The sequence below is a fragment of the Rhinopithecus bieti genome, unplaced genomic scaffold, assembly GCF_001698545.2.
Source record: "Rhinopithecus bieti isolate Rb0 unplaced genomic scaffold, ASM169854v2 scaffold_788, whole genome shotgun sequence".
In the NCBI taxonomy this organism is placed as follows: Eukaryota; Metazoa; Chordata; class Mammalia; order Primates; family Cercopithecidae; genus Rhinopithecus; species Rhinopithecus bieti.
In genome coordinates, this window is record NW_016803416.1 from 2,138,051 (window position 1) to 2,158,160 (window position 20,110).

Sequence of the window (20,110 nt, forward strand, 5' to 3'; positions counted from 1 at the left end):
AATAGGTAATATTTCTTCATGTCCTTTGATGTGCTAGGCACTGTTCTAAATATTGTCTGGGTTTCAACTCCTTAATCCTCCCAACAAGCCTGTGTGGTGGGTCCTGTTGATGGTAAGTGCTCAGCTCCTCTAATTATCTTGAGTCACCCATTGAACTCTGAGCCTCACTTCTTCACCTGCAACAGCTTGCGAGATTGTTGAGAGCCACTAACTCTTTAGTATTGAGGAGTTCTACACACAGTTCTAGGCACTGGACAGGTATCGGATGTACTGGACAGAACTAGAGTCCATGTGGTTCTCAGCAGAGCATCCTGCACATAGAAAGCCTCCAAGAAACGATGGACATTATTAAGGATATCAGGGATTTTCTAAAGCAAGGCTGCTCCCATAGTAAGAATATTCCTGCTAGTTCTGATTTATGAAACAAATAGTTCATCTAGTGACAATTTCCACTCTTTTCCTGTCAAATACTATCACTAAATACATTTTGAATTTAGAGTATCAGTAAATGTGTCCTTGGAGCAGTGGTTTTCTTATGTGAGCCTACAAATTGGTGCTGTTCTGTGATGAAAATGGGAGAAATAAAATAATGTACATTTTTTCTTCAAGCAAAATCTGTCTTGAAATCATGAGTATTTTTTGTTAAAATTCCTTTGGTTTATAAAATGGTGGTGAGGGTACTTTTTAATTAAAAAATATTAATTGGCAAAATACAAAAGGTGGCAACTGTATGTCATTTGCAAAAATGCTTTCTGTAATTTAACTTGTCTATGAAATCCAAAAGTCTTGGATGCACTGATGAAGACTCAGACGAGCAGAATTTCAAGGAGAAGACGAGAGAGTATTTTCTTTTGTCAGCAGTCATCTCCCAACAACAGGCAACACCATGCCTTTCTTTATAAGAATGCTTTGGTACCTTCAGATTACCCTTTCAGTGAAAAAAAAAAAAAAAATGCAAACATGGATTTTCAAACTTTATCTATAATTATCTATATTCTGGATAAATATAAAACCATATCCATCCATCCATCTATCCATCCATCCATCCATCTTTAATCTAAATGATCCTATAGACAGAACGGAAAAAATGTAGGATAACACTTTTATATTTTCATTTTAAGAACGGTATGTAGGCCGGGCGCGGCGGCTCAAGCCTGTAATCCCAGCACTTTGGGAGGCCGAGATGGGCGGATCACGAGGTCAGGAGATCGAGACCATCCGGGCTAACACGGTGAAACCCCGTCTCTACTAAAAAAAAAAATTAAAAAACTAGCCGTGCAAGGTGGCGGGCGCCTGTAGTCCCAGCTACTGGGGAGGCTGAGCCAGGAGAATGGCGTAAACCCGGGAGGCGGAGCTTGCCGTGAGCTGAGATCGGGCCACTGCACTCCAGCCTGGGCGACAGAGCGAGACTCTGTCTCAAAAAAAAAAAAAAAAAAAAAAAACGGAATGNACATATTTGAAATATCAAGTAGATGATGCTTGACAAAAATACAAAACATTTTCACCTCTTTCACTCCCCTTTACAGTCAGTCTCCCTTTTACCCACTACTCTAGGCAACCACTGATCAGACTGCTATCCCTGCAAGTTAATCTTGCAAGTTCTAGAATTTCATATGACTAGAATCACATATTATGTTCCCTTTTGTGTTTAACGTGTTTCACCGAGCACAATGTGAGATTCACTCATGTTGCATGCATCAGTAATAGGTTCCTTTTTATAGCTGAGTAGAGGTTTTGGTATGAACACACAATTCATTTATGCTCCTCTTGATTGATATAAGGGTTGTTTAGAATTTTTGGTTATTCTAATCTCTTTTGAAATTATTGGACTATAATTTTTAAGAACATAGGTTTCCATTTCTCCTGGGTGGATACTTTTGAAATTACTGGACTATAATTTTTAAGAACATACGTTTCCATTTCTCCTGGGTGGATACCTCGGAGTGGAATTGCAGAATCATCTCATAAGTCTGTGATTAACTTCATAAGAAACTTGACATTTTCAAATCAGGTGACTCCGTATTATACTCACATACAACATACATATAAGAGATTCATGTGTGCCACGTCCGCAGCAACACTGGGTATGGCTTAGTATTAGAATTTAAGCCATTCTACTGGGTGAAAAATATTATCTCATTGTGGTTTTTATTTGCATTTTCTTGATGACTTAATATTTCTGAGCATACTCTCATGTGTCTTTTGGCCATTCTTATATTTTCTTTGTGAAGTATGGTTTCAAATCTTTTGCCCATATTATTGGGTTATCTTCTTGAGTTTTAAAAGTTCTTTATGTATTTTGTATACAAGTTCTTTTTTAGATATATAATAAAAGTACTTTCTTCTTGTCTGTGGCTGGGCTTTTTCATTCCCTTGATGGATTCTTAGAAAAGCGGAAGGCTTTCAATTTTGATAAAGACCAATATAGAAGCCAATTGTGGTGGTGTGCATCTGTAATCCCAGCTACATGTGAGGCTGGAGTCATGGGAACTCTTGTGCCAAGAGCTCAAGTCCAGCTTGGGCAACAGAGCAAGACCCTGTCTCAAAAACAATAACAAAGAAAGAAAAGAAATAAAAAGACCAATTTATCAATGTTTTTCTTTTAAACTAAGTGCTTCTGGGGACATGTCTAATAATTCCTTGCCTATTCCTAAGTGTGAAAATGTTCTCTTACACTTCCTTCTAGAAATTGTAGAGAATTAAGTTTTATATTTAGGTCCATTATTTATTTCGAATTAAATGTTGTGTATAGTGTGATGCAGGAGCTGAAGTTCATTTATCCAGTTATTCCAGTACCCTGTAGGGAAGAGACCACCCTTTCTCTCATTGAATTGCTTTGGCACGATTTTTGAAAAACATTTAGCCATATATGTGTGAGTATATTTATGGCATTTCTATTTTGTTCTACTGTTAAAATCTACAAGTTAGTATTTATTCCAGTACCATATTATCTTAGTTATTGTTATTTTATAGTAATTCTTAAAATTAGGTGGGCAAGTCCTCAAAAGTTTGTTCTTTTTTCCATAGGAGTTTCACTACTCTAACGTCTTTGCACTTCCATACAAATTTCAGAATCAATGTGTTCATTTTATTTTAAAAAATCTGGTGTTATACATGTATACATATGTAATAAACCTGCATGTTGTGCACATGTACTCTAGAACTTAAAGTAAAATTTAAAAAATCTGGTGTTATATTGATTGTGATTGCAGTGAATCTATAGATCATTAGAATAATGGACATAATTTTAACATTGAATCTTCTAATCCACAAGTGTGAGATATCTCACCACTTATTTAGATCTTCAATTTCTCTTAGCAATGTTTTACAGTTTTCTGTGTAGAGTCTTAGATATATTTTGTTTAGCTATTACATAGTAATCTTGTATTTTGTGCAGTAAGTTATATTATTAGCTCTTATAGGATTTTTTTTCTTCGTACAGGTTAAACATCCCTAATCTGAAAATCCAAGATCTGAAACGCTCCAAAATCCAAAACTTTTTGAACACCAGCATGAAGCTCAAAGGAAATGCTCACTGCAGCACTTCAGATTTTAAATTTTTGGATTAGAGAAGCTCAACTGGTATGCATTCTGCAAATATTCCAAAATCCAAAAAAATGCAAAACTGAAAACACTTCTGGTTCCACGTATTTTAGATAACACTCAACCTCTAGATCATACAGTTTTTTATATAAACCATTTGATCTATAAATAAAAATAATTTCACTTCTTTCTTTCTAATCTTTTTGCCTTTAGTTCTTTTCCTTGCTTTATTTCACTGGTCAGGGTCTTCAAAACAATATTTAATAGAAGGTAAGTAGCCAGGTGTGGTGGCTCATGCTTGTAATCCCAGCACTTTGGGAGGCTGAGGCAGGTGGATCACTTGAGGTCAGGAGTTCGAGACCAGCCTGACCCAACATTGTGAAACCCTGTCTCTACTAAAAATACAAAAAATTAACTGGGGATGGTGGCAGATGCTTATAATCCCAGCTACTAGGGGGAGGCTGAGGAAGGAGAACCCGGGAGGCGGAGGTTGCAGTGAGCCAAGATCATGCCACTGTACTCCAGCCTGGGTGACAGAGTGAGACTCTGTCACACACACATAAAAATAAATTTTAAAAAATAAGGTAAGAAAAGCTAATGCCCTTGTCAAACTCTGTAGATAATTTTTTTTTTAACTATTTAGGGTGATGTTATCTGTAAGTTCACCATAAATGCTGTTTATCAAGATTTCTGTTATTTCTACTTTTCTGATAAGTTTTTTAAAAACTGTGGACCAACACTGAATTTTGTCAAATGCTTTCTCTGCATCTATTGAGAAGAATGTATATTGGACATACATACTATAAAGTGTTCTCTAGATGCCAGTTAGGTCACGTTGATTGACAATGCTGTTCAGATAATCAGAGAGTGATGTTGAAGTTTACAATGGTAATGGTAAATTTATCAATTTCTACCTGAATATTCTCAGTGTTTGCCTTACGTATTTTGATGCTCTATGTTAAGAGTGCAAATGTTTAGAATTGTTATGTCTTCGTGGAGAATGTAACCCTATATCATTCTGTAATTGCCTTTTTTTTCTTTTTTGATCTCGCTCTGTTGCCAGGCTGCAGGGCAGTGGCATGATCTTGGCTCACTGCAACCTCCGCCTCCCGGCTTCAAGCGATTCTCCTGCTTCAGCCTCCTGAGTAGCTGGGACTACAGATGCATGCCATCATGCCCTGCTAATTTTTGTATTTTTAGTAGAGACAGGTTTCACCATATTGGCCAGGATGGTCTCAATCTCTTGACCTTGTGATCCACCAGCCTTGGCCTCCTAAAGTGCTGGGATTACAGGCATGAGCCACCACGCTTGGCCTAATTGCCCTCTTTATTCTTTTTAACTCTTGTTCTGAAGTCTGCATTGTCTCAACTCAATATAAGTTTCTTGACTGTGTTTGTGTAATACATCTTTCTCCAATACTTTACTTTTAACCTGTGTACTTAAAGTGTGTTTCTTCTAGAGAGCACATAGCTAGGTTTTTTTGCTCCTAATCTGACAATCTCTGTCTTTTAACTACTGTGTTAAGACTATTCACATTTAAGGCCATTATTGATAGACTTAAAATTTACCATCTTTATACTTTTCTATTCATTGCTCTTGTTTCACTCTTTTCTCTTTGACCTTTTCTGATTTTAACTGAGTATTTGATGCCTTTTTTTTTTTTTTTTTTTGAGACAGAGTCTCGCTCTGTCTCCTGGGCTGGAGTACAGTGGCCGGATCTCGGCTCACTGCAAACTTCACCTCCTGGGTTTACGCCATTCTCCTGCCTCAGCCTCCCGAGTAGCTGGGACTACAGGTGCCCGCCACCTCGCCCCGCTAGTTTTTTTGTATTTTTTAGTAGAGACAGGGTTTCACCGTGTTAGCCAGGATGGTCTCTATCTCCTGACCTCGTGATCCGCCCATCTCGGCCTCCCAAAGTGCTGGGATTACAGGCTTGAGCCACCGCGCCCGGCTGATGCCATTTCATTTTATCTTCTCAACACACCAATTATCTTTCCTTTATAAAAAAATTTTTAAGCCCGGGCGCGGTGGCTAAGCCTGTCATCCAGCACTTTTGGGAGGCTGAGACGGGCGGACACGAGGTCAGGAGATCGGACATCCTGCGCTACACGGTGAAAACCCCCGTCTCTAACTAAATACAAAAAACTGCCCGCGCGAGTGGCGGGCGTCTTGTCCCAGCTATCCGAGGCTGGAGCGGAGAATGGCATAAACCGGGAGGCGGGCTTGCAGTGAGCTGAGATCCGGCCACTGCACTCAGCCGGGCCGACAGAGCCAAGACCGTTCAAAACAAAAAAAAAAAAAAAAAAAATTTGAGTGTTTGCCTTACAGTTAACAATATACGCAAGTAATCTAAGTCCACTTTCAAATAACACTGTTCTTCACATGTATTTGCAGGTACTCATAATAAAGCATTCTCTATTCCTCCCTTCCATCCCTTGTGACGTTGCTGTTATTCATTTTACTTAACTCTATGGTATAACACCCAATGTATTATTGTTATTATTGCTTTAACCAGTTAGCTTTTAGATCAATTAATAAGAAAAAAAGGAATTTGTTTTACCTTCGTTTCTTCCTTTTTTGACGTTCTTCCTTGCTTTCTGTTGATTCGAGTTTCTGATCTATATCATTTTTCTTCTGCCTGAAGAACTTTTATTATTTCTTGCCGGGCAGTTTGCTGACACTGAATTGCTTCAGTTTTTGTTTGTTTGGGCAAGTCTTTCCTTACTTTTCTTTTCTGTTTGAAGAATAATTTTATTGGATATAGAATTGGCCAATTTTTTTTTTTGTTTGTTTCAATCCTTTAAAGTTTTCACTCATTTTCTTCTTGCTTAAGAGGTTCTCATTAGAAGTGTCCTGGAATTCTTATCTCTTTTCTCTGTAACTAAGGTATGTGATGTTTGTTTGTTTTAAAATCTGACTCCTTTCAAAATTTTACCTTTGTCGTGTGTGTGTGTGTGTGTGTGTGTGTGTGTGTGTGTAAAGCAGTTCAAATATTTATCCTGTTTGGTGTTATCTGAAATTCTTGGATATGTGATTTGATATTTGTGATTAATTTTGGGAATTTGTTGTCATTACTAATTTGAACTATTCTTCTGTCTTCTCTTCTTCTTCTGACATTCTAGTAATGCATATGTTACATCTTTTAATACAGTCCCACAATTCTTGGACGTTCTGCTCTGCTGTTTTCATTCATTTTACTCTTTGCATTTTGGTTTTGGTGGTTTCTATTGATTTACCTCCAAGTTCACTGATTCTTTTCATGGCTGTGTTGAGTCTACTGATGATCCCATTGAAGGCACTCTTATTCGCTGTCACCGTGTTTTTTATTTCTAGTATTTTCTTCTGATTGTCTATTAGTTCCACTTCTCTGTTACATTAGTCATTTGTTCTGGTATATAGTTTACATTTTGCATTAGTGCCTTTAACATATTAATCATATTTACTTTAAATTTCCTATTTGATAAACCTAACATCTGCGTCATATCTGAATCTGGTTCTGATGATTACTTTGTCTCTTCAGTTTGTTATTTTCTTACCTCTTGGCATGCTTCATAATTTTTTGTGTGTGTCTGAAACCTGGACATGTTGTATTTGGTAATAGGAACTTGGGAGGAGGCGTTTGGGGATATCCAATAAATAGTCCACTAGAACGAAGGAAGGGACTGGAAGATAGCATTATGCTTCATTGATGCCAGGAAGCAAGAATCTAATGGGGGCAGTCATCAGGAGCTTTCTTCAGCAAGAGTCTCTAACCTGGGAACCTAAGCAGGACCTAGGGGTGTGTTTCAGTCAAACTTCAACATAAACTTTCTTATTAAATTTTTCAACTACCAACTTACTGTGATAAATCTTACCATAGAGCCTTATCCTGGGAACTAGAGATGAGATACCTAACCCAGATGAAGAGAACTAAGGAGGGCTTTCTATAGGAGGTGGTATCTAAAACTCAAGCCAGAAGGAAAACTGGAATTATTCAGGTGAATGGGTGGGTGTCATGATATTAGAAAGTATGACATTTGCGAACCCTTCAAAGTAGTTCAGCGGGCTTTCAGCTTGGAGGAGGAGGGAGTACAGGCAAAACCAAACACCATCACCATCACCCCTATCACCACCACCACTGACAACAACCACCACTACCACCACTGCCACTGCCACCATCACCACCACAATAATCCAACACCTTGAACAGAAAAACAGACTGCTTTTTAAAACTATAAAATGCTCATCCCTGGAGGTGTTGAAGCTAAGGCTGTCCAACCACACAGTAGGGATGTCAGAAAGGGTACACAGGGGGACATGTGGCTATATTGTAAGGGGGACACTCAGCCTCCATTCTTCCCATTCCCTTGTGGAGGAACTTCCTGACTAATGTTCCTGGCCTCTCTCCTGCCCTCCATTTGGTACTCATTCAGCCCAGTCCCATGTTCTGTCCTCACTTGAGACCTGTGTCCTGATGTAGTCTGCTTTCTGCCAAGCCTTAAAAGAGGCAGTGCTCAGTTGTGCTGGTGACTGGGATGATCCATTTAGAGAGGAAACATTCTTAGTAAATAAATTTGTCTACAGATATAAATTACACTCTCCAAAGGCTTTTATCAGGAATGGAGCTGGTATTTTGAGGTCCATTGACCTACCACTTGTGTTTATTTCTCATTGAAAGGGTCTTTTTTTTTTTCTTTCTTAAATTGACCCCATAAATCCTTGGATGACATCTAAAGTTGTTTCCAGCACTCAGAGGTCTTTTCCCCTGGATCATCAAGAAAACATAGTGCAGTACCCTTGGTTTAAGAATGCTGAGAAATAAATTATATATTTTAAAGTTAGTAAGTTTATAATTTAGAAAGCTAGTTAGTGTTCCATTGAAAGGGGTTAAAATGAAAAATCAATGGCTCTATTGGAAAACTAGGAGAAACAACTTATGCTCTAATCATATCAGAAACTTTACTATGTAAATATAACATTATGCTCAAGTTTCAATAAGACTATAGAGCAGTTCACACAAAAAAGAAATGTGAAAAAACAAATACAAAGATATAGGAAAGCAGAACACAATATCCAGAGGGGAAGTGATAAAGATGAGAAAATGTGTAGATGATGCACTGGATAGTTAAATATGTCTACATTTTGTTTGGTTATACTGGATTCTACTAAGTAGTATTCTCCTAAGTGCACTACAGAAAGTAATTATCCTAGTTCTTTTGACACTTCTTAACTACAGACTCCATTGGTCTCTACAGGGAACTCTAACCATAATAAAAGACTTGGAAGACAATCGCAGAAGGATCAAGGAATAGAACAGCTCAGAAAAATCAGCACTGAAGAGAACAGTGTAAGCAAATGCATGGAGCCACATTCCAAGGGTCCTAAAATGATAGTGATTTTTCCCTTTACTCAATAGCATATGCAGAACTATCCAATTTCAAGGTGCTACATCTCAGAATATTTTTTAAAAGGAAAAGAAGTACAAGTGGGTGATAGTTGCAGCATAAAAAACGGACCAGAGGCATACATCTATTTTGCAGGTAATCATTTAGAAATATGATAAATCAATAGGAATCATTTGTAAGTGATACTCATATGACAACTATTTATTCTTGCAGACATCTAAAGGATACCCATGTTTCGTCCATGAAGTAGACCAAGGAAACCCTTTATACATTCAAAGCAGCTTTTAAAAAATATTTTATATTCTGGGGAGCTCTGAGTGCTTCACCTCTGAAAACAAGTCTTTAAAGTTGGCAGGGGAAAGAACCCTTCACAGATAGAGGATTTGAAGCCGAACGAGATGAGGTGATGTTAGCAACCACCACAGGAAGAAACTTCAAACCCAAAGGGATGCTCGACTGTGCATAAAAGAATCTGAAAGTGCCTGTGAGCTTACACCTGGCCCCAGTAGAGTCTCCTCATCAGCATTTCAAGCCAGGCCTCAGAAAACTAGGGACAGAATCTTGCAAGCACAGAAATATATACAAATTTCTTTGCTTCAAACCTAATCTCATGATTTCAGTCTATATATCCTAATGCCTCTCCAGTGTTCTAACCATCCTGTTCTTTTTAAAGTGTGCTTCTGCAGGGAGTTCATGCTACTAGTAGAGCAGCACCCCCCTTAGCTAAGGTTTCGCTTTGTGCGATTTCAGTTACTTGTGGTCAATTGTGGTCTGAAAATAGATGAGTACAGTACAATAAGATATTTCAAGAGACAGAGAGAGATGTTTATCTAATTATTATTATGGTATATTATTATTAATTGTTCTATTTTATCATTAGTTCTTGTTAATCTCTTATTGTACCTAATTAAAAAAAATTATCATAGATATGTATGTGTACACCATATAAATAGTGTTTGGTAATATCTATGGTTTCAGACATCCACTGGGGGTCCTGCTATGTTTCCCTTGCAGATAAGAGGGGACTACTGTAGCTTCTCTTCTAATTAAACACATCTGCCGCCAAAGAGCAGGTATCTCCTGGGCACAATAAAATTACCAAAAATTTTGATATTGCAAAAGATTTTGAACACTGATAAGTTAAAACATGTCTAAAGTTTTCTTAGACTTTGAAGCACCTAAGGGAAAATTTTGTTTAGAATTTAAGGTTCTTCAAATAAACACAGAAACAAATGTTAATATAGTAGAACTCTTTGTAAAAACAAATACAGACAATTTAAACAACTACTGAGGTTAAAGGGTAATTTTCAGAAAAGGTTAAAATCATGACTGTCATACAAATACAGAAGTGAACACATCTTTAAGATTTTAATTTAACTTATTAATGAGGAAACTGGCAAGACGTTAAAACCAGCCCAAAGGAGAATCTGAACAGCAGACACGATTACAGATCAGGAAGACTGAAATAAATGTGTAAATGGGAGGTAAAACTCACCTTTTCCACAGTGGCTAGGAAAGTCAACTGAACCTCTATGGAACAGAATTTACATGTCAATGGACAAACATTATATTGTATTACTCTCTGTTATCTATAACTCACAGAGTTATAAAGTTGCTCCCCAGAATCAAAGAATTAGATAACCCAAATGTTGTGCTATAGATGACAATGCATAGTTTTCTGTGGAAGCACAATTTTTTCCCTACATGGATCACGACTATTTTATTTACCACTATATTCTGAAAACCTGGTATATGGTAGATAGTCTATAAATACTTGCTAAAAGGATGAATGAATGTCCACTATATGTGAGTCATTAAGCTAGGCCCTTCACATTCATCATCCCATTTAATCTTCCCCCAATTCTTTAAGATAAATATTATCGTTTTACTGACAAGAAACTAACGTGTGGCATCATGTTTCTATTACATGTCAAAGGCTGGGGTAGAGGGCAGCAGGGAGGATTTGACTCAGACCTACGTGCAGAAAACCTCTCTCTGTTTTCTTCTTCTTTTTCTCTCCATTTAATATATGTCTTTTTTATTTACCGTCACTGGACCACGTGTCTCTAAATCAAGAGATGTTTGTATAAAACACTGATATAACATGTTTCCTCAATGAGCATGATATAGGAGATCCTTGCTTTAAGAAAAATAAAAGAACAGCGGCACTCAGGAGAATCTAAGCATAAATAAGAGATACATGAACAATCTTTTCTTCAGCCTTAAAGATTAGCACAGGATATTTACTAGCCCAGAATGTTTTGTTTCCCATAGATGCTCCTTTCCCTCCTTTCCCAGGATAATAAAGCTGGATGAATTCAACATTGTGTGTATCATTCTGTTATCACAGATACCATCAGGGCAACACTTGGAAAAGAGCAGCAGCTCACATGCATTGTATGCTCATGGTGACTGTGGACCACCTTCATAGCAACACTATGAGGTAGATACTATTAGCATCTCCTCCTCTGCAGGTGAAGAGAGCTGACGCGCACCCAGCAACCTTTACAAAATCACAAGGCTATGATGCAGCTCTGGGCTGTGACCTGGTCCTTGTAACCGTTCCCCTGTCCTCTCGAAAGTCACTCTACTGTCTGCACAGCCTGGTGAGGTTTGCTCTGTCATCACATCTTGAGTTTTACAAACCTCTGCTCCTTTCATCACAGCCTCCGAGAGTACTGGGATTCCCACAACTTCTAGCATCATAGGGCTGGTAAATGCGCACTGGCTGAAGTCCTGAAAGCTATTTTCTGGCCACTTGGCACTTGTGATCTTTTGGGTATTTTGCATTCACTCTTGGAGAGGCAGGGGCCAGAGAACAGCAGAAGAGAGTGGTCTTCTGAGATTTCAAATAGGTGAATGTCAAAAAGATGTAGACCAAAAGTTAATCTGAAATCATTCTCTCTGTTCCCTAAGTCCCCAAATAATTCCCTGCTTTCTTCTTCTTGCCAGAAAATAGGCTGCCCTTAAAAGGAAATAACAGCATGTTTTTCGACACCTCCAGGTGAGTCCTGACATGAATAGTAGCACAATGCCGGCATGTAAAAGGAGTCAATAAACGGTTAGCTTAGTGGTTTACCTATATTATTTCATTTAATGTTCACAATGTCTGAGTCAGGTACTATTATCTTTATTTTGGAGATGAGGAAGTGAGGTTAAGTAAATTGCCCAGGTTAAGCAGCTTGCCAAGATCCCAAGAAAGTTGTGATTTCCCAATACCAGGTGTGTTTCAGGAAGACCAAGTCTGCCACTAAAAACATATGACAACTGTTTGAAATACATACCTCATTTCCACACTCCTGTCCTCATGTCACTTAGCAGAAAACCTTGGGAAGTGGGACCATTTATTCCATACGCACTGAAGCATGAATCTTTATTTCTGAGGACTGTAAGGCTCATCCTCTTCAAACCATTATAAATGCTTATCCTTCCCTCAAGGGGACCTCATAATTCTCACCCCTAATAAAAGATAACACTGCTTTCAAATAAGATCATGAAAAAGGCTTTGCCATTACTATCGCACAGACATTAAGAAACATTAAGCAGCCATTATCTGATGAAGGCTACCATAATCAGGCAAATGGTTACTAACTGATTGATTACATTTAGGAGTAGAATAACTGACCCTAGATGGGCTTTTCTTATACTCTTAAGGGAGGAACTAAGAAAATGAAATGTAGACACTTGGAATCGAAGCTAAGTACCCGCACTGCCTTCCGAATTTCATAGATTTCATCCAAAAGGGCCATTGGCTCTAGTTGGGAGTGGCAGAGAAGAAATGCATAAAGGACCATTTTTATATTTAAGATAGAAGGATTTTACTCTCTTGTTTGTTAACTCAGCTTGAGCTACCATTGGGTGTTTTCCCTATATATTTAGACATATCAATGTGGTCAGCAGGAATCTAGGATCATCTAGCTCAGCATTTTTTTGAACATTTAGTGTTTAAATGTTTAAAAAAGTTTTTTTTTTTTTAATCAATCAAGTTTTCAAAATCAATCAAGTTTTCTGTGTGTTTCAAATATATACAACAGACATAAAGGGAGTGGCTTTGGTTCACATACCCGCCTCTACCCAAAGCACACCCACGTCCCTTTGGCTACACTTAGAAGACCACCGACTGAGACCTCTTCTAAGAAGGTGAACTGACCTGCCCTAGATCTCACAGCTACAGCCTAAGAGTGGAACTGCAAAAATAAATACTTTCTGCTTAACAAGTCCTTTTCATAGTAATGGGGTGAACAGACCGAGAGAGATTAGGATTTGTCATGATAGAAAGTATGGGTTTGGAAAGAGGTTTGTCATCTAGAGTGTTCAGCTATTTCATGACAAGTCACTTTACCACCAGAGTGAAATCATTTTCTCAGAAAAAAAGATCTGGACTAGAAACGACTTCTTAACATTGTTTCTCCCTTGAAGCTACACAGTTTTGGTTTACAGAGTGTATCCTCAGTCCTATCTTTCACTGCACCGTCTGTGAAGGGAAAAGAGAAGTGTTGCCTACATACAAGCAGAATCTTAGGGTGAAAGGGCAGGCAAGGTCTGGAAAAGCCCCCTTACTCTGATGGGCTACCACAGTGGGCATATTTGCTCCATCTTGCCCACTCTGTCTCCCAATTGAGAGACTTGATCTGAAGGCCCTTTATGGTTCACTATCCTGTTCTATTTTCTGCTTTCAAGTACTTATTGACCTCCACATGTAATATTCGAACACCCTTGATCTAAATGGAATCGTAATCTGTGCCTTGAAAGTATTCATCCCAAGGGCAGAGAGTTAGTATTATTATACTCCATTTCGGAAACTTGGAACATTGCTAGGTGCAGATACTAGAAGATGGTCAACAGGGAAACAGATGGCCAGAGGACAGGAGTGTCAGGGAAACTGACATTCCCCCTGGACTCTTTCACGTGATTGGATACAGGTATATAGCTCACCCAGTCAAAGAAGTCAATATACTTTATCTTAAACATTTTTTAAAAAGCATTTTCCTATTTAGAATCCTTTTCTACTTAGCAGATCTACATAGTGATTCCATAGCCAAGTTCATGTGAAAGACTTCCTTCTTTCCTTTCTCTCTGATTGGTGTGCTCTTATTTTCTCTAGGATCCCCCAACCCTGCACCCTGATTCCCATATAGTTTTACAATGGATGCTCAAAATTCACAGTTTTCTATAATAACCATGTATGTTTGTTAAATAGCATGGCTCACATGGATCTGGAATTTATCACCCCTTTGAAAGTAAACCCATGCCAGAAAATTTCAGCAGGAAGATATTGTTTTATTCGTAAGGGTATGGGAAAGGCCATCGTGACTGGGAGAAAGAAAGGGAGTGAAATATCTGGGATACTGCATACTTTACCAGTTATGTCATGCTGTTTGAATGACTCACTGTAGATCTGATACTGATTCGGACAATGTTTCTTCAACCACTTGCAGACATCCTGCTGGGTCCATAGAGCCACCGGTTTAGACAGCTTCACTGTAGCTGACTATAAATAAAGAAGGAAAAGAAGATCTGTCAATGCTGGCCCCATGCCTAGGAAGACACTCTAGTTAAAAGTCTTAAGAGTGTGTTAAAGGCTACAGACTGGATTCCCTGAAGATAAATATCTAGTTCTTGTCTTCCTCCTAACCTCTGCAGACCTTCTCAATACTGCTGCAAAGCACAAAGAAAAGGTCCGGGTGGAGAAGCTGTGAAAATGATCTAACCATCTCTGCTGAGAAAAAATGCCAAGGAATCCTTAGGACGTAGTGTTTTTTAATGAATACTCTAGCAAAAAACAAGGGGTTGCTAAGCAATTAATTACATTATAGGGGAGAAATAGCTGTGGCCCCAAGTGCCTTTCTTTGTATTCCAAGAAGGTATTTATCTCTTGCTGTCCCTGACATTTCTAGAGCCTAGTACAACACTGGTTCTACGAAGTGCTAATAATAATTTTAGGAATGAATGTTATTGGATTTAGATAATTGCATACTAAGAACTGCAAGTCTGCCTGGGGGCTCTGGACCTAGGGTGGCCCTGAAATGGTCAGGAGCATTAGTTACACCAAAGTGGGGAAGCAAAAAGTCAATTCCACCAGGATGTGGGGAACGGTAAAAAGATAATGGGGGCAGTTAGGCTTTACACAGAAGCCAACTAGTCAAGGTCTTTTTTTTTGTTCATTGGATCTTTCAGGGAAGTATTTATGAGGAAACACACACACACACACACACACACACACACACACAAACACAAGGAGTGAGAAGAGCTTAGCCTTTGACAAATGATGGATTAACAAATACATTTATTAGTGAATAAGCATCAATTTCATGCCAGATGATGGTCTCCCTCAGAGATCCCAGGAATTTGGTTTTGGACAGATTAATGCTTCACTATCTAGAATATTTATCATGCTGGATCAGTGTTTGCCAAGAAAGTAAAGCCATCCTATCAGCAGCTGTTTGAAGACTCTTGGGTGGTACAAGGACATGGCCATTATTATCCCTGCTCTTCACTATAGGCATCATCTCCTTCCACTTCTCTATCAAATCTTTCAGATTAAGGCAAGGGGAGAGACTTCATTTGGTAGGAGTGTGATTGTAACACCTGCTGACATGTTTGTTGCTCTTGTTTCCTTGACAAAGAAATGGCTTGCTTCAGTCTCAGAATCTTAAAAAAAAAAAAAAAAGCAGTATATCTAGCATCTAATAACTTTTAAAACTTTTAGTACATTTAAAGTTACCCTTTATTTGATGGCAAATAAATTATGGCAAAATAAATTTTATTTTCTGTAGCAATATCTTCTTAGCTTTTAAACAAATTTGAGTTTAAAGAACTATCCCAGAGGCCAATTTTAGTTAAAAAAAAAACAATGGTGCAGATGATGAGAGAGTCATAGTGAAAACAGTGGAAGCAATATGGAAGCGATTCAAGGTTGGAAAGCACAATGCTCAGGTGTTTTTTTTTATTTGTATGTTTCCAGTCATATGAGTCCTTAGGTCATTGCTTTCACAATAATCACAATGCTGATCACTTTTTATTTTGTACTGTGATATTTTTCTTTTATTAATTGTGGTAGATTGTGTTTTCCAAAGACGATTTTATATATGTTCATATATTCATATATGTATGTTTTCATATAGACATATATACACATACATATGTATCTGCTTTTCATTCAATGGGACTGACATTTATTTCTTCCACTAACATGTGGGGTTGATGCTCCCTCTGATTCCATTTCAGCAGGGTATGTGACCTTCCTGACCAATGTAGTACAGTGGAATGGATGCTACGTGACTTCTGAGGCTAGGTCATAAAAAAGACACAGTTTCTGCCTGATTTGCTCTCTGGCACTGACCTTTGGAAACCCACCATCATGCTGTGAGGAAGCCCAGGCCACATGGAGAGACCATGTGTATGAGTTTTGGCCAATTTGCCAGCTAAGGTCTCAGTTGACAGTCATCACCAACGACCAGACAAATGAATGAATAAGCCTCAGATGATTCCAGCCACTAGCCTTCAAATCTTCCAGCCAAGGCCCCCCAGATACCACAATAGAGAGTCGATCCATCTTTGCAGTGCCCTGAGTGAATCCCTGACCCACATAATCCATGAGCATTGTAAACAGTTGTCTAATGCCGCTAAGTTCTGGGGTAAATTGTTTTGCAATCCTAGTAAGTGGAATACGTGGTGATGTTGGGAGGGTGAGATCTGTTATAATTTTGTGCTCCCCAGAGTGTCTTGCTTTCAGTAGATGCCGTGTATATCCACAAGGATTAAGTGAATGAATTAATGAATGAAACAGCATTCACAGACATAGCTTGCTATTTAATCAGCAGTGACTTTCACGTTCAGCCCTTGCTTCTCTACCCTGCTGTGTGTTGTGCCTACATGTCTCCTAATGAAACATGCCTGCAGCCCTTCATACTAGGGTCATGGGCTGCAGCCATTTTCCCTCTAACTTCTGTGGGAAACCATACTGACTTTGCCTAATTTTGATGAGAGAGGAAGACGTTGGGCATGGAGGGTATAAATGAATAAATGTTTTTATTGTTGATGATGTTTAGTTTAGTTTTTTTTTTCTCTTTGTTCATCATCACGTCCTTTCCTTTGCACAATTAGGAAACTAGAATTTTAGATCTTTTAGCTAGAAATCACTTACCACCAGGTTTCACAAGTCAGCACCTCTGAATCTAGTTCTTTCCTGCTCTACAAATGTTCCTTCAGATTAGCTGGATGAGTTTATAGCTGACACATCATTACCCTGAAACTCTTGCAAGTAAAGCTAATCACATCTTTTGAAAACTCCTGTAAACCAGTCACAGAAGGCTGTAAGCGAGGAAGGGAAAGGCAGAAGGATAAAGCTGCTTATGCATTAATATACTAAACTTTTTCCTTCTTGGAAGGTCATGCTTTAAGTTGCTCATTTCCTGGGAAAGGGAGGACACTCAGCCTCAACTGGGCTTCAGGTGGAGATTTACCCAAACACACCAAGCTGACTCAGAATGCATCCTCACCAGCCCACCATGTATGCTTTCTGTCATGCGAATCCCTGTGAAGAGACCACCAAACAGGCTTTGTGTGAGTAATAAAGCTTTTTAATCACCTGGGTGCAGGCGGGCTGAGTTCGAAAAGAGAGTCAGTGAAGGGAGATAAGGGTGGGGCTGTTTTATAGGATTTGGGTAGGTAAAGGAAAATTACAAAGGGGGGTTGCTCTCTGGCGGGCAGGAGTGGGGGTCACAAGGTGCTCAGTGGGGGATCTTTTTGAGCCAGGATGAGCCAAGAACTTTCACAAGGTAATGTCATCACTTAAGGCAAGGACTGGCCATTTTCACTTATTTTGTGGTGGAATGTCATCAGTTAAGGCGAGGCAGGGCATTTTCACTTCTTTTGTGATTCTTCAGTTACTTCAGGCCATCTGGGCGGACTTGCAAGTCACAGGAGATGCGATGGCTTGGCTTGGGCTCAGAGGCCTGACACTTTTGTTCTAAGTTTTCCTTTTATCATGAATTCAGAGCTTCTGAGGCTAACACTCAAGGAGCTGCTTTGCTTTATCCTTCAGCATATACTCTTAGTAGGCATATACTAGAAAGAGCATATACTCAAAACTTTAGGCATAGATTTTTAAGACTGTATGAGGCTGGGCACAGTGGCTCATGTCTGTAATCTCAGCACTCTGGGAGACTGAGGCGGGAAGATCACCTGAGGTCAGGAGTTCAAGACCAGCCTAGTCAACATGGTGAAATCCCATTTCTACTAAAAATACAAAAATTAGCTGGGCATGGTGGCATGCACCTGTAATCCCAGCTACTTGTGAGGCAGGAGGACTGCTTGAACCTGGGAGGTGGAGATTGCCTTGAGCAGAGATCGTGCCATTGTACACCAGCCTGGGTGACAGAGAGACACTGTCTCATAAAATAAAAAACACTGTCTCAAAAAAAAAAAAAAAAGTTAAGATGGTATGAGCCTACAGAAATGCCTCCATGTAAACAGGCATAATAAGTAAAATGAGGGGAATAAAGATTCCTACCTTTTGTCTCTTCTTAATCAAATGGTAATAAAGGTATTGATACCATTTATCAGGTGATTCCTAGCCTTGGCATTTTAATAAAATTACTATTAGTTTGCCACACCTTAAGAGCTGTAATGACTCCAGTTACCCCAGTCTGCTTCTTCTTTTGGGATTCTCGGAGCTGACTTTGATTTGTTCTGCCTGAACTTCTTTTGTAGCACCCAGGGTCAACCTCAGTTACTCCCCCTTCCATCAACATTTCCTACATCCCCACAGCTACCAAATGTTGGGAGTGAATGTCATAATCTGATTCATTTAAAGAGCTTACACTTTACTTCCATGTGCAATTAGAACAACAAGAAGTACATGTTAAACCATTCCAGTTGAATTCAACATATTGTCCCACTGAAGGTAGGAAAGGAGAGGCAGAGCTGTCAACGCCTTCAACCACCTCCTTTCCTTAGCATCCAACACCTACACTCTATTCACAGCCATCCCTAGACGATGACTTTCTCTGATATGCTGCTGGCTTTTTTTTCCCGCTGTAGGGGCCTAAGCCTAAATAATAATAGTTCATAAAGCAAAGAAATAAAGCATTTCACATTTACTAGAAACAGTGAACTCATAAGAAAAAAACATCCTGCCCAACGGCAAACATTAAAAAAACATTTGCCCCAGTTCTCTTTCTCCATGTTCATGTCTACCACATCATTCTCTGAATTTACAACCCCGGAGACAATTTTGGTTTATTTTGCTGCCCTGAAACAGGCCCGAGGCAATTTGTTATCTTAACCCCTATGCATAGTGACACCAAGCAGAATTCCAGACATTTCCTTTCTGAATTGGTCCTGGCCTTGCTACAGACAAACTGAAAGTGCATTTCAGACGCTTTTCCTTTCTGATGCCTTTCTGTTTTACAGGAAGAACTCACTTTATGCAAAATACACATTCCTGAGAGAAAGGTTGTTTGCAAATTACTTTTTTTTTTGGCAAATGATTTCTATTTTAATTTACTCTTATATAATAAATTCAGTTATGTTTTACAGTAATTCTGATTTGTATTTAACTGGAAAGGACTCTGAAACATTAAGTTTTAAGTTCTCCAAGGTAAACTTGAAGATTTTCTGCTAAGTAACAGAATAATTAAATGCTTTAAAGAAGTTTGAAATTGAAAGAACATATTGCAAAATGTCTTTAAAGTTAAATTTTTATTTTGTGATTCAATTATCCCTTAGCTTATCTGTTTTACAATATAAATTCTCTTTTAATTTACTGGGCTTTGATTTATAAGAGAACACTACAATTGTAAGATCCCAATGGTTGTACAAACTCTTAACTAGGTAAGCCCAGTTGGTTGATTATAAAAAAATAGAGAATGCTTAGACTGTTTACCTTCATTGACAGGACAAAGTAAGCTTTATGGCCAAATTTCAAAAAGTGGTAAACATATTTTTAGTATCTCATTATAAGCAAGTGTTTGCAAGCTCTAAGTGTCAGGTCTCTGAGCCTAAGCCAACCCATCGCCTCCCCTGTGACTTGCACATATATGCCCAGATGGCCTGAAGTAATCGAAGAATCACAAAAGAATTGAAAATGCCCTGTCCTTGCCTTAACTGATGACATTCCACCACAAAAGAAGTGAAAATGGCTGGTCCTTGCCTTAAGTGATGACATTACCTTGTGAAA

The 20,110-nt window shown here is 38.7% G+C and overlaps 1 protein-coding gene across 5 annotated transcripts in view; it reads right to left on the reverse strand.

Annotated features, from left to right (window-relative positions):
• The window catches only part of SAMD12 (sterile alpha motif domain containing 12), a 437,393-nt gene that overhangs the window by 239,864 nt on the left and 177,419 nt on the right, over positions 1 to 20,110 (reverse strand). For all 5 annotated transcript variants that reach the window (XM_017882752.1, XM_017882767.1, XM_017882757.1 and 2 more), the window contains exon 3: positions 14,290 to 14,419. In XM_017882752.1, the coding sequence (XP_017738241.1) occupies positions 14,290 to 14,419 (130 nt within the window). The remainder of the gene's footprint in view (positions 1 to 14,289; positions 14,420 to 20,110) is intronic.